The sequence below is a fragment of the Glycine max genome, chromosome 18 (genome assembly GCF_000004515.6).
Source record: "Glycine max cultivar Williams 82 chromosome 18, Glycine_max_v4.0, whole genome shotgun sequence".
Classification (NCBI taxonomy): domain Eukaryota; kingdom Viridiplantae; phylum Streptophyta; class Magnoliopsida; order Fabales; family Fabaceae; genus Glycine; species Glycine max.
The window spans coordinates 58,203,259-58,216,250 of NC_038254.2; the positions used below are offsets into that span (position 1 = coordinate 58,203,259).

The 12,992-nt window shown below is 33.0% G+C and overlaps 2 protein-coding genes across 3 annotated transcripts; one reads left to right on the plus strand and one right to left on the minus strand.

The window, feature by feature from the left end:
- Nucleotides 1-4,983: 4,983 nt before the first annotated feature.
- LOC100778278 (uncharacterized protein At2g33490) lies at nt 4,984-10,777 on the plus strand. Of its 2 annotated transcripts, none has more exons than XM_014770906.3 (11): nt 4,984-5,343; nt 5,434-5,506; nt 5,577-5,654; nt 5,732-5,793; nt 5,913-5,981; nt 6,064-6,092; nt 6,180-6,387; nt 6,497-6,739; nt 7,381-7,434; nt 7,532-8,526; nt 10,464-10,777. In XM_014770906.3, exons 1-10 carry the CDS (start codon nt 5,230-5,232, stop codon nt 8,495-8,497), a joined length of 1,896 nt encoding a protein of 631 aa, XP_014626392.1. In that variant the 5' UTR covers nt 4,984-5,229; the 3' UTR covers nt 8,498-8,526; nt 10,464-10,777. The 2 variants fall into 2 exon arrangements, with proteins under 2 accessions (XP_014626392.1, XP_014626393.1); XM_014770907.3 differs by having other exon boundaries at nt 10,511-10,777.
- Nucleotides 10,778-11,168: 391 nt separating this feature from the next.
- On the minus strand, nt 11,169-12,651 carry LOC100778819 (somatic embryogenesis receptor kinase 1-like). Its single transcript, NM_001253069.2, is given in 7 exon segments — nt 11,169-11,450; nt 11,538-11,609; nt 11,683-11,754; nt 11,828-11,971; nt 12,040-12,111; nt 12,220-12,352; nt 12,440-12,651. Coding segments are annotated over 7 exon segments (654 nt in total). The 5' UTR covers nt 12,522-12,651; the 3' UTR covers nt 11,169-11,371.
- Between the last annotated feature and the right edge of the window lie 341 nt (nt 12,652-12,992).

The window sequence follows — 12,992 nt, forward strand, 5'->3', positions numbered from 1 at the left end:
ATTTTTAAAAAATTTCATGTTAAAACTTATTTTAAAATCTTCTACACTAGATAAATATGTCAATATAACAATCAATATGTTTTTTAACATATACTATCACACAATTTTATTATTTTTTCATTGAATATATTACTATATTACATTGAAATTGATAAGCATATATATGAAAATTTATATCTAAATTTTCATATTTTATACACTTGCATAAACTAGTTAATATAATAATATTTACACAAATATATTAAAAAAATATAACTAAATTTATAAAAAAAACATTAAAAATAAAATTTAATTAATTTGTTTTTTAAAAAAAATTAGATTATACTGATTGACAATTTGTATGATTGGGTAATCCGTAAGGTTCATATGAATTGGTAATCAGTATGAATCTTACGGATTGTTTCATACGAATTGGTAATCCATATGAATTTTACAGATTGTTAATTCATATGAAACTTACGGATTGTCAATCCGTATGACACTTATGAATTTTTAATCCGTATGAAACTTATGAATTTTTAATCCATATGAATTATACAGATTATCAATTTATATTTTTATTATGGATTCGCACATATCAAAGTTGAAGTTACATACGAAAAAAACTAACCTCCTTTGTCGTTGCACCGCAACACTTGACGATAACCATGAAGTGTAAACAAATCACCACGACAGTTCATCTCAACCAAACCAGCCACAACACGGAAAGAGAAGCTCAACCGCAAGAATTCCAGATTGAATGGTGTATAAAGAAGAAAAAAAAAACCAAAAAACGTAAAAAAAGAAATTAACAGGCGTAACTTTAAAATTTTCAAAAAATTGTTAGATGTGGAAGAATTATATATAATGTAGGAAGAAAATCCCCCTTCAGATACCTAGATTAGGATTGGAAGACGGACTCACTTCTGTTCAATTAATAAGGGCCCATTTGATTAAATTGTTCGATTGATCATTTGCTGCGAAGTATGTGAAAGTTATAGGTTTGTCTTGCATTTAAATTTAAAATATTAAATAATAAGACGATAATCGATTATAACTTCTTTTTTCTCTGGAAGGGCTGGTGTTTTATATATAAAAAATTCAAAATCTCTAACCCCTTTCTGTGCTACCAAAGTAGAGAACATTCTTAAATATTACTGGTTAACTCTTGGCAATGATATATGTGTGTACTTCTCTTGCGCAGCACATGTGTCATTGAGGATTTCAGAGATATTTGATTTGTTGTGGATGGTGCTTGGTCTATATAAGACTCTGTAAACCTCCCAACTTCTTCTATACTAGGCGTTGTTTCAGTTAGATTAGACCCACATAATTATGTTGGATCGAAGAAAGCGCAGAAAATTAGACTGGAATCTTACATTTTCCTTTTACACTTAACAGATGCTTTACGTATTTTAGTTTTTCAATTATCTGACTCCATTGCCAAAGTTTGAGTCTAATTTTCATCCTTATTAGAAGTTTTTTTCACCGTGAATCTTGTGTTGACAAATCACTTAGAGAGTGCTTTTATAATAGTATTATCAGAGGAAGATAATTTAGCAAAATTTAAATTAAAAACCTATTTTGATAATCCAAAACAAAATACATGCCACTTACATTAGCAATTCCAATTTGTTCTCAATAGTATATTTGAGTGGTAGGGTTTTGGAGGACAGAGATAGTGGAAATTTTTCATTTCTGCTAAATGTTGTATAATTTGATAAATATTTAAAATAAAAGAAGGAAATGATTAGATGAATATAATTTTTAATGCTTTAGTTTTTTTGTTTATTCTTATAAACATTATATTAATTTCTAAATCTTTAAACAAAACTATCTTCACTTTTTTTTCTCCACCCATATATAACTTTTCTATTATCTTTTTGTTTGATGTTTTAGAAAAAAAATGTTCCTTATTTTTTATCATTTTACAATATTAAGGAAGCATTAAATATCTTTTTACTTTTATATTCTTAACATTTTTATTTTTAAACTGTTTATTTAAAAAAAACTAAAATTGTGAAATCTCAATTGTCCCAAGGTTTTGTTTGGAAAAAGTAGTTAAAAGCTAATAAATTAATTGATAGATGAAAAGTTGATAGTCAAAAGTTGTTAAACTAATTTATGAATTGTAAGTCTTTGATAAGATTATTTGTTAAAGTAATTGATGTCAAAATCTATTTCACATGCTACCAAGGACCTTCATAATTTTCTTAATAAAAATGGTATTTATGTAACTATAATTGTTTAGGAAAACGTTCTATTAATTATGTTTTGTAAATCTACTGAATCAAAATGGAATATATTACTTATGAAATTATCATTTATGATAATAATAACTAAATAACCATTATAGAAGAATTTATTTTCAAATTATTGGAAAGTAGAAGAAGAATACTGTGTTGTGGAATGCTCGTTGCCTTAAAAGCAATTTTTTGCAAAGTATTGGTGCAATTCAATATGCAATTTACTTTTCTAATGTTTACATATTAGTGTCTTTAGATCCATATACTTAAAGGCCAAAAGCACAGCCTTCTAAACAATGCTTGTAAGAATAAAGACGGAAGGATCGATAATTAATATATATATATATATATATATATATATATATATATATATATATATATATATATATATATATATATATATATAAAAGACACATTATGATATGAATAAAGAATATTTGTTGATGTGTCTCAAAGTTAAAGTTTAAACAGACAATCTTTTATGTAATGTTAATAAGTTTGTAAAAATTAATAAATAGCCTTGAACTTTCAAATCAATTACAATCAAATTATTATAAATGAAGAGTAATAAAGTGATTTAATTATAAATATAATCATTTATAATTTTTAAAAGTAAGTAAATCTCATTTTCGTCCTTAAATTTGTAAGACTTTATCATAGTAGTCCATAATTTTTACTAATTATTAAGTAAATACCTTAATTTAAATTCATTTAAGCAAGTTAGTCTCTATCCTTAGAGTCTCACTAACTCTACTGAATAAATGATGATCTGACACGTTATGTGCCAAATAGGTAGCCACATGGCACGCCATTTAGATGCCAAGTTATGCACATGTCACCAATGACCAAATTGACACTTTGAGGCACATTTTTTACAACGATTTCAGAAATGCTTGGAAGTTAGGTCATGCACGCGTCAACAAAGATAAAATTGACACTTTCATGGATTTTTTTACTGCGATTTTAGACATGCTCCTCCTCTCACTTTCTTTCTCTCCCATGGTAATCTCACTCACCCACCTTTCTCTTTCTCTTCTTTCCTTTCTCACCACCCTTTTCTCTCTTACTCGTCCTCCTCCCGTCATTTTTTTTTTTTACTTTTTTCTCTCACCTTATATTGTCTCTATCATCTTCTTTTCTTATTCCAACCTTTTTCCCTCACACTTTAAGAAAAATTTCTTAAGCTCTTATCTTTTGTCCTTTTCTAAATTGACTTTTAATCTTCTTTTTAAATAAATTATTAATAGTTTAAAATAACATTATATCACAATATAAATTAGTTTTATAAATCTAAAATATAATTTTTATATATGCTCAAAAGTATTTATTTATTATAAATTTTAGTTATATAAAATAACCATTAATCATATGCATTGCACATCCTAAAATACTAGTATTTTAAGAAATTTGATATCCTCTAGGCATTTTTTTAATTCTATCACAACACTATTTCTCCGATTCTTTCTAACTCTTATGTCTCTCCATTATTTACTTTTTTTCTTTTACTTTCATGTTGTTTTGTCGTTTGTGTTTGAGAGACTTGATTGCAAGAGAGAATCCAATTTCATTAGCAATTGGTGTCAAACCCTCTCCTTAGTGATTATATTTGATAATGAGACTGGTTGAAATCAAGTTTGACCATCTTTGTCTTCATCTTCATCAAAGGCAAAAAAGGTAGGTGAAGTGTGTATTTGGATGAGTGTATGCCCGACTATTTTTAGGATTGGTAATTGACTCTAAAAATCAATACAAGATTTTTTAGCGTATTTTTGGTGGAGTTCTTAAATGATGGATTACTAAAAAGTAGATATATCTTGTTGGTATGGGTAGTAGACATTAATTCTTTTAAGTCTTCCTCAAGTAAACAATCCTATACCTACATAACCTTTGAATCTCTCTCTTTTTGATGTGTATTCGATTCATTCATGTGTCCTTCCTATGTTGGTGGTGTTTGTGATATCTAAGTAGTGTGCATGGTGGTGTTTGTGATATCTTTTATGTTTGTGTGTGTGTGTGTGAAATGGGAAAGGATTCTCTCTAGTGACGTTTTCACTAGATGAGATATGACCCTTAAATATTTATTGTTAATAAAATATATTATTATAAAGTAAAAATTTTGTAAAATCAATAGTGAGATCATTTTATTTGATAATCTCATTTTTTTTTCACATGAGAAGATCTGTTCCCATGTAAAATAGACTTTACTTTTACAAAGTTGTGTGATAATAACTCTCTCTTTTTATGTGTACATGTGAACCTAATTCTGCTTCTACTTTTACAAAGTGAATTCTAAGCTCAATCTTAGTCAAAGTTAATTTTTTCTCACAAATTGAGTTGAGATTGAACAAGTACTCATGAGTTGAAATATGTGTGTATGAACTTGACTATTCTTCCCCTCTACAAAGCAAGTTTTAATCTCAATCAAAGTGAGTAATCTCTCATCAAATTGAATTGATATCAAATAAGTACTATCAAGTTAAGATTTAATTGTCATGTTTTTGAGTTTGTTATTTAAAGCAACTTTCAATCTCAATTGTGTTTGTTTAAAAAATACAATTATTTAAAGAAGTCAAAGTTGAAGAATTTATATAAATGCTTGTGAATATGGTATATTTTCTTTTATTATTTTTTGTTTGGAGAAAAAAATAAAAATTTAATTTATAAAAGGTATTTTTATGACTTTTGACCAACCAATGGAAGTATTTAGGGGGACTAGTTTAATAATAAAAAGTATTATAATATATAAGGGTGGAGAGGGGAGGAAGAAGTCAAGAAAGAAGAAGGTTAGGGATAATTTACTTGTAGAATAATAGTAATAGAAATAATAAATGATAGGTGTGTGAATTGTGAGTTGTTGGCGTAAGCAGAGGAAGCGGTTGAAGAAAGAAATGGTCTGAGATGGAGATTTGACTTCTCCTCCTGGTTGTTGATTTCCATTGCGCACTCTAATCGCAATTGATTTGATTTTACAAAGAGAGAGAAGAAACAATTGGAATTTGCAAGGATGAAGAGCTCTCTGAAAAAATTGCGAGGTCTGGCACTTCACAATCACAAGCATGTCTCCTCCAAGTCCATTCGGCCTCTGGGCCAGCTTGACGAGCTCGCCCGGGCAACCCAGGCATTTCTATTTCTCGAAAAAGATATCATACCATACCATACCATACCATGCAAGTTTTAGGGTTTGATGGATGGAGGAATGACTTTGCAGGATATGCAAGACATGAGGGACTGCTATGACACCTTGCTTTCCGCCGCCGCAGCAACCGCCAGCAGTGCTTATGGTAGGGTTCATCAAATCATTCATTCGTGCCTTTTATTTTATGATGATGAATTGATGATCTATTATTACAGAATTCTCCGAGTCCTTGCGGGACATGGGCTCTTGTCTTCTTCAGAAGACTGCTTTAAATGATCACGGAGATGAAACTGGTACGCCTACGCTGCTTCTGCTGTCTGTTACTTCTTCTTCTACTCATCTCATCACCTTTTCATTTCTTCACTTGCAGGAAAACTTCTCCTCATGCTTGGCAAAATCCAGTTCAAACTCCACAAACTCATTGATCATTATGTCACTTCCTATTTCCTTCTCTCTATTCTTTCCCTTTTTCTTTCCCTTTCTCTCTCTCTCTCTCTCTCTCTCTCTCTCTCTCTCTCTTCTTTTCATCACTCTTTTCTTTCCCTTTTCAGCGTTCTCATATATTCCAGACAATTACCATTCCCTCAGAGTCTCTCTTGAATGAACTTCGAATTGTCGAGGTTTCCATCTCTATCAATTACCCTACGCCTATTCTTTTATCCTTCTACATTGATTACTTCTGATCATTTTTTTTTTGTCCAGGAGATGAAGCGGCAATGTGACGAGAAAAGGTTTGAAATGCTATGCTGGATCTAGTTTTTTCTTTCAATGTCATACAGATATATTACGTCTTATGTGTTATATGATCTGATCTGCAGAGACTTGTATGACTATATGGTAACAAGATATAGAGAAGGAGGCAGGTCTAAAGGTGGCAAAGGGGAGACTTTTTCATTGCAGCAGTTGCAAACTGCTCATGATGAATATGACGAAGAGGCTACATTGTTTGTTTTCCGATTGAAATCTCTGAAGCAAGGACAATCGCGTAGTCTTCTAACACAGGCAGCACGCCACCATGCTGCTCAGGTTCTTCATATTTCCCTATTTCCTTCTAAGAATTGGGAATTCCTTCTTTTTCTCTTTCTTTTTATTTTTTATGTTGATTACCGTTGCTTTCTGTTATGCCCGAAAACAGTTATGTTTCTTCAAGAAAGCAGTCAAGTCCCTTGAGACAGTAGAACCACATGTTAAATCAGTAACTGAACAGCAACACATTGATTACCACTTCAGTGGTCTTGAAGAGGAGGATGGGGATGAAGGTGATTATGGAGATGATGTTGGTGGTGGTTATGATGAGAATGATGATGGGGAGCTGAGTTTTGACTATGGACAAATCGAACAAGACCAAGATGTTTCTACATCACGAAACTCAATGGAGGTGACTACCTTAAGAAACTAGAAATCTGTAATCTTTTTCTTCCCCTTTTATGTTTCTCTAGGTTCTTTAGAAATGAATGTCTAATGAAGACTGGGCAACTAAATCTAGTAACAGGCATAAATGAGCAGGCGAATGATTGTGCTGTCACGTCGTGGTGGTTAGGGGGTTTGAATCCTACTGCATGCTAAAGAGAATACAAGTAAAATCAAAATTAATTAGTGAATGAATGAATTCCTGGGGGGGGGGGAAAGATTATGTTCTGTAGGAAGGCCTTTAGGAAACAAACTCCATGAGCATTAGAGTTGTGGACAAAGATGTTTTGCAGTCTTGTGCACAGAAACTTTGCATCCTTGTTTGCTTAAATGTGACTATCTGCTCTATGCACGTGAGTAAATAGTTTAATTTAAATGCTGCTTGATCAATGGATTGAGCAAGAACCTCTTCAAGAAGACTGAGTTTTAACTACTCTGGTCAATGCATAAAAATGCTATGGAAGTTTTCAGTAATGAACTTCAGATTATGAAGATTTTGGATCAAAACCAAATATATACTTTTAATTTTCAAGTTTATAAAACACTTCAATTAGCTTATATTACTCATCTTGATGACTTGCTGCTTAACCATGTTTGTTTCTTTTACAGTTGGATCAGGTGGAACTTACACTTCCTAGAGATTCTACAGCTGAAGCTGCTAAGGTAAAAAAAGACATCTATTATCTTCAATTTCCTTTTGCCTATAAAATTTAAAGTATGCAAGAGCATGTATAGTGAATATCTTTTGCTCTATTTGCAGGAAAACTTAGACAACCTTGTAAGGAATTTGTTTTCCTTCAAGGTTAGGGCAGGGAGCCAATCTGCCCCACTTTTTGCTGATAATAAACCAGATGCAAGTGAAAAACTGAGACAAATGCGCCCATCTTTATCACGGAAGTTCAGTTCATATGTGCTACCCACACCAGTTGATGCTAAGAGTTCAACCTCTTCAGGGTCAAATAATCCAAAGCCTTCCAAAATGCAGGCAAATTTAAATGAACCTACAAAGAACTTGTGGCATTCATCCCCATTGGAACAAAAGAAACAAGAAAAAGATATAGGAGATGAGTTTTCTGGTTCAATTGTCAGAAGTGCACAGTCAGTACTCAAGGAAAGTAATAGCAATACTGCCTCCATGAGATTGCCGCCTCCTTTAATAGATAGTCTTTTATCCTCAAACCGTGATTACATTTCTGCTTACTCTAAAAAGATTAAAAGACATGCCTTTTCTGGCCCATTGACAAGTAATCCTGGGCCTACCAAGCCTGTCTCCATAGAAAGTGTTCAACTGTTCTCTGGACCTCTTTTGCCGGCTCCAATCCCTCAGCCTCCGTCATCATCTCCAAAAGCATCTCCTAGTGCTTCTCCTACTCTTATGACTTCACCCAAAATAAGTGAGCTTCATGAACTTCCTAGGCCTCCAACCAGTTTCCCCTCCAATTCAAGGCTTTTAGGTTTAGTGGGTCATTCTGGTCCATTGGTGTCTAGAGGTCAAAAGGTGACTGCAAATAATTTGGTTGCATCAAGTGCAGCATCTCCACTGCCAATGCCACCTCAGGCCATGGCTCGTAGTTTCTCCATACCTTCTAGTGGCGCAAGAGTGGCAGCATTACATATGCCAAGAACACTAGAATCCTCTCATAGATCATCTATATCTGAGAATATTGCTTCTCCTCCTCTGATGCCAATATCATTATCTAGTAGTCGGCCATCATTAGATGGCTGATGCTGTTTTCTTGGATGTTTAGACCAGAGGTAATTTTTCAACCAGGACTGTTTTGTTTACTATTTTCTTATTTTCTATTATTTTGTTTTCCTGGATTTATTTGATCAGTTTATTTTTTTAATTGTGAAATTTAGACAGTGTAGAAAGTGTTGAAATTTCATATATAATTTGCAAAATCTTCGTCTCAATTTGCCTGGTTTGGAATGGGATAAAATGGAGATGAGGGTCAGGAACTAATTCTATAGTATCAAGAACCTGAACTGCCATTGGTATATGACACCTATTATTGAGGAAGTTTTATTCTATCTTCAAAGTTGTTAGAATATATGAAAGATATCCAATCCCCACCTAGTGGAATAAAGTGGTTAAATGAAAAATATCCAATATTATATTGATTATATCTTTAGAGTAATTTAGAGAATCTTAGTTTATCTATTAAGACTTTGTAAAATTAGAATTATAATAGAATATTAGGATAAATAAGGGTTAGTGCTTTATTTTTTTGCAACATGACATTTCACATCATATCAAGTCAATACGAATTTCATAATATTCAGTTTTTATTCTCTCCTTTTCCTCCAGCTATACCTAAATTTCTATAATTTCAACATGGTATTATTCTATCGGACCCTCATTGACCAAGTGATCTAGAACTCCCTCTTAGACACCCCCATTCTTCTAATGAAGTGTTAAATAATCACGAGGCATGTAGGCCAATGTTTTATCCATGCTTCAAGCCCAAATGGCACCTGTGTGAGGGGATGTGCTAGAGATATAATATAGAATTATTTGTCTTTACCTAACTGTTTAAACTTTTGTAATAGTTGGATTTATGACAAAATAAAACTATGTTCTATGACAAATACTTTCGAGAAATCCACATTGGGATTAAGAATATTTTTAGTGCAAGCATCTGATCTTAAATGGACTTGACATTTAACTATGTTCTAAGCACTTTACAATAGCAAGTGATACATGTAGAAACTCACTTCATAGCTATTTTATATCATTTGCTCCGTAGCATAACATGTCCAATAGGTGGAGCTGTTTTTAATTGGTGGGGTGCATGATTTAGACTAGGGGTATAAGTGGGTCGTGTCCAACCCAATTACATTTTTTGCGGGTTGGATTAGGTCATTGGGTTGGGTTTATTTATTGAACCCAACTAGAATTGGGTTTGGTAACGGGGTTTGGGTTTTAGATCCGACCAAACCAAACTCAATCTTAATACACAGTAACTATTTAACAAAAAATACTATTTGTCTACTAATATAGATAACCCTAAAGGCCCAAAGTAAACTCTCATACATCATTCAGTCTCGCACTCACTTATGATTACTGTTGACTTAAGCATTTTGAGTTTTAAAATAACATTATGTTTTATGAATACCGTGAGTTGTTAAACAGGTTACAGCCTTACAGGTTTATGTTTTATCATTATGAATGAGTTGTTACTTAAACAATTCTCAAGTTTATGGTTTATCATTATGAATGAGTTTTTATCTCATCTCAAAGAGTAGTTGTAGAAATAGTTTTGAAAATATCCCTTAGAGTTTGAGTTTGGGGTATTTTTTGAAGAGTTAAAGAGATGGACATTTTTTCAATGAATCAACTCGATGACCCAACCCAATCCAATTAAAGTTGGGTTGGGTTGCAAGAAAATAAAAGGGTAAACCAACCCAACTCAATTAAGTTTAATTGAGTTGAGTTGAAAAATAGACCAAACTCGATCCAACCTGGGTCACTTACACTCCTAATTTAGACATGATGGGACCAGTTTTTATAAAGCCTAGAATTTTTTTTTAATTCACAACTAATTGTTGTTCCAAATGGTTAAATACTATCATGTTACCACTGTAAGATTTAGCTTAGAAAGTGCCTTATTATTGTTCTTTGTTCCTACTACCAACTGTGAGAAATTTTAGTTAAACTTGGTAAGATTTAATGTTCACTTTCCGTTTTTCAGGATGTAGGGATGTACATGTTTTGACTAATATTATGCGATGAACCCAGGTATGGTCAATGGATACTTGTGCAGACTAATTCTACTGACGTCTGAAGGTGCCCTGTTTACGGCCTGGCAGATTAAGCTTAGGGCCAAGAAAGCTTAGGTCAAGTTTTGCTTACTTGCAAATATGTAAATATTCGGTATACCTAGTTTTCTTTTATCTGTCGCCATCATTGTTGATTCAACCTTATGGGCTTTTGTCTTATTTGGAAAATAAATGCCCATCGGCTTTATTGTTGAGATATGTATGCATTTAAGCAATTGACAGTAAACAATCGATCGTGCCTCCGCTTTCCGAGCGATCCAATTATCTGATTAAGTTGTGTACTTTTCAGTAAGTGCAGTTTGCTTTCGTATGCTTTTTATTTTATTTTTTATAACTTCATTTCCATAAACACATCAAAACAATTCTCGCTGAATTCGATTCTTTTCTGGATTTGCATTCAAATCATGCTTTCGATTTATCTGCAACCAGGTGGAGCTGGATGAAAAGAGAGTTAATAGGGTTAAAAAGTAGAAATGAAGTGAACTGTCATGCAATTATACTCGCGAAGCTAAAGAAACTACTTGTCAGTGTGGTTAGGTACCGTGGCATTTTCTATGGACTGGTAGAATTAGTTATGGACTTGTGGATGTGATTTTGTTTAGAAGCTGTAAGCAAAATCCAAATACCCAAATTTAATTGGCTTCTATTATTATTATTATCTATCTATCTATATGTTACAAATAGACATCCCAAACCATCCGTACTGGCTTTGAAACGAAAACAGTGCATAATACTGGTAATTTGTTATAAGAAAGTAATTTAGAAACGGATGCAAGGAAAACAGACATTTCCTATGAAGCGCTCCCTAATCCAGGATCTTTCATTTGCAGCTTTCTCCAGTATCATATCTGACGAATCCCATTAATTCTGGTCCTTTAAGTCTTGGGTTATTCTTGAAACTGTAGGAATAGTATAAAGAAATCAACTAATGTTTTGGGAAATACTAGTAACGAAGTGAGATGACCAAGTTTAGATCGAGTGATCACCTTTCTTGGGAGAACTTGGAAAAGGAGCCGTATGTCGGGAAAGTACCACATAGATCATTGTTTGATAGGTCTCTGCATAACACAATTGAGAAATTAGAATTGATGGAGAAGAATATAAAGACAAGTGTGAGAAATTAAGACTTACAAGATCTTGAGGTTTCCCAACTTAGTGAGTTCCCTCGGTATTCTTCCAGTGAGCTTGTTGCTGTTGAGTCGCCTGTATAATATATAATAAAAATAAAAGGTTAGGCTTAGGCTTGGTGAACACAGTATTTATTTAATTAACTCACAAGAATTTGATGTTGGAGAGGTTGGAGAGGGTGGCGGGGATGGAGCCAGTGAGGTTATTCTGGTAGAGACCCAAGCTAAGCAGGTTCTTGAGTTCTCCAAGTTCCTTTGGTATTGGACCCATCAAATCATTCTTGTACAGTTCTCTGCACAATCATACGTTACGTTACGTTTTGCTTCAACAAGACAAGGCAAACATAAGATTAGGGCTTACAGGAACTGAAGGCGCTGGAGCCTCCCTAGCTCTGGAACCAAATGGCCAGACAGTTTTGCGTGTCCGAGGTCTCTGCATGAGGATCATGCAATTAATTACATAATTCCAATTTTCCTCCTCTTACGGCAACAACATAACATAACATAGCATTCAAAATTGGAATAAGATTGAATGAATTACAGTCGGGTAACTCGCTTATCATCATCACAGGTAATATGGAACCATGTACAAGGATCCACCAAAGTTGGATCCCAGCTCTCTAGAACGTTATTTGGGTCTTTCACAGCTCTTCTGAACGCGAACAGAGCATCACCTGTTCGTTTTCAAGTTAAACAAATTAAGCAGAATGAAAATACTATAGTTATAGTGACAAGATTCTTGAGAAAATACTTTAGTTTACCTTCAGAGTTTGCATTCACAACAGCAAAAGGGTCCGAGAGAAGAAAAATGGCAAGAACATTAAAAAGCTGGCTCGTCTCCATCTGAAACTTGGCTGCCTCACGGGCTGACACGAATCGATGGTTCCTTTTATTTGTAGTCAAACCGTGCCTAATATTAATACTAATATTAATAGCTAGAGACCAAAGCTTCCTCTTTCTTCAATGCAATTATGCTTTTGGAATATTGGAATCACAATTTTATAGTGCTCGTAAATGATATTGGATGCTGCCTCTTTAGTTTCTGACTATTGACACACAACTAGCAATGTAGTATCATTACTCTTTTTTTAAAAAAATAATGTTAAACAAACAAATAATTCCCCTTAGGCATCTAGAACTATTAAATTGTACTACATATGTATCTTCGTGTGTGTACATACAAAACAATTATTTTTACATGTTAAGACGAAACCAATACATCTGAATTATATAATTATATATTTATGGTTAATATTGATTTCATTCAATTTAGTCTTAACTCTTAACTAAGTTTAAAGTTGTTATTCTTGAGAT

Excerpts from the sequence above, each read along its gene's own strand:
- LOC100778278 (XM_014770906.3), top strand. The coding sequence starts at position 5,230 with ATGAAGAGCTCTCTGAAAAAATTGCGAGGTCTGGCACTTCACAATCAC. Across the intron at positions 5,507-5,576 it reads AACCGCCAGCAGTGCTTATG|AATTCTCCGAGTCCTTGCGG; the intron begins GTAGGGTTCATC and ends CTATTATTACAG. Across the intron at positions 5,655-5,731 it reads TGATCACGGAGATGAAACTG|GAAAACTTCTCCTCATGCTT; the intron begins GTACGCCTACGC and ends CTTCACTTGCAG.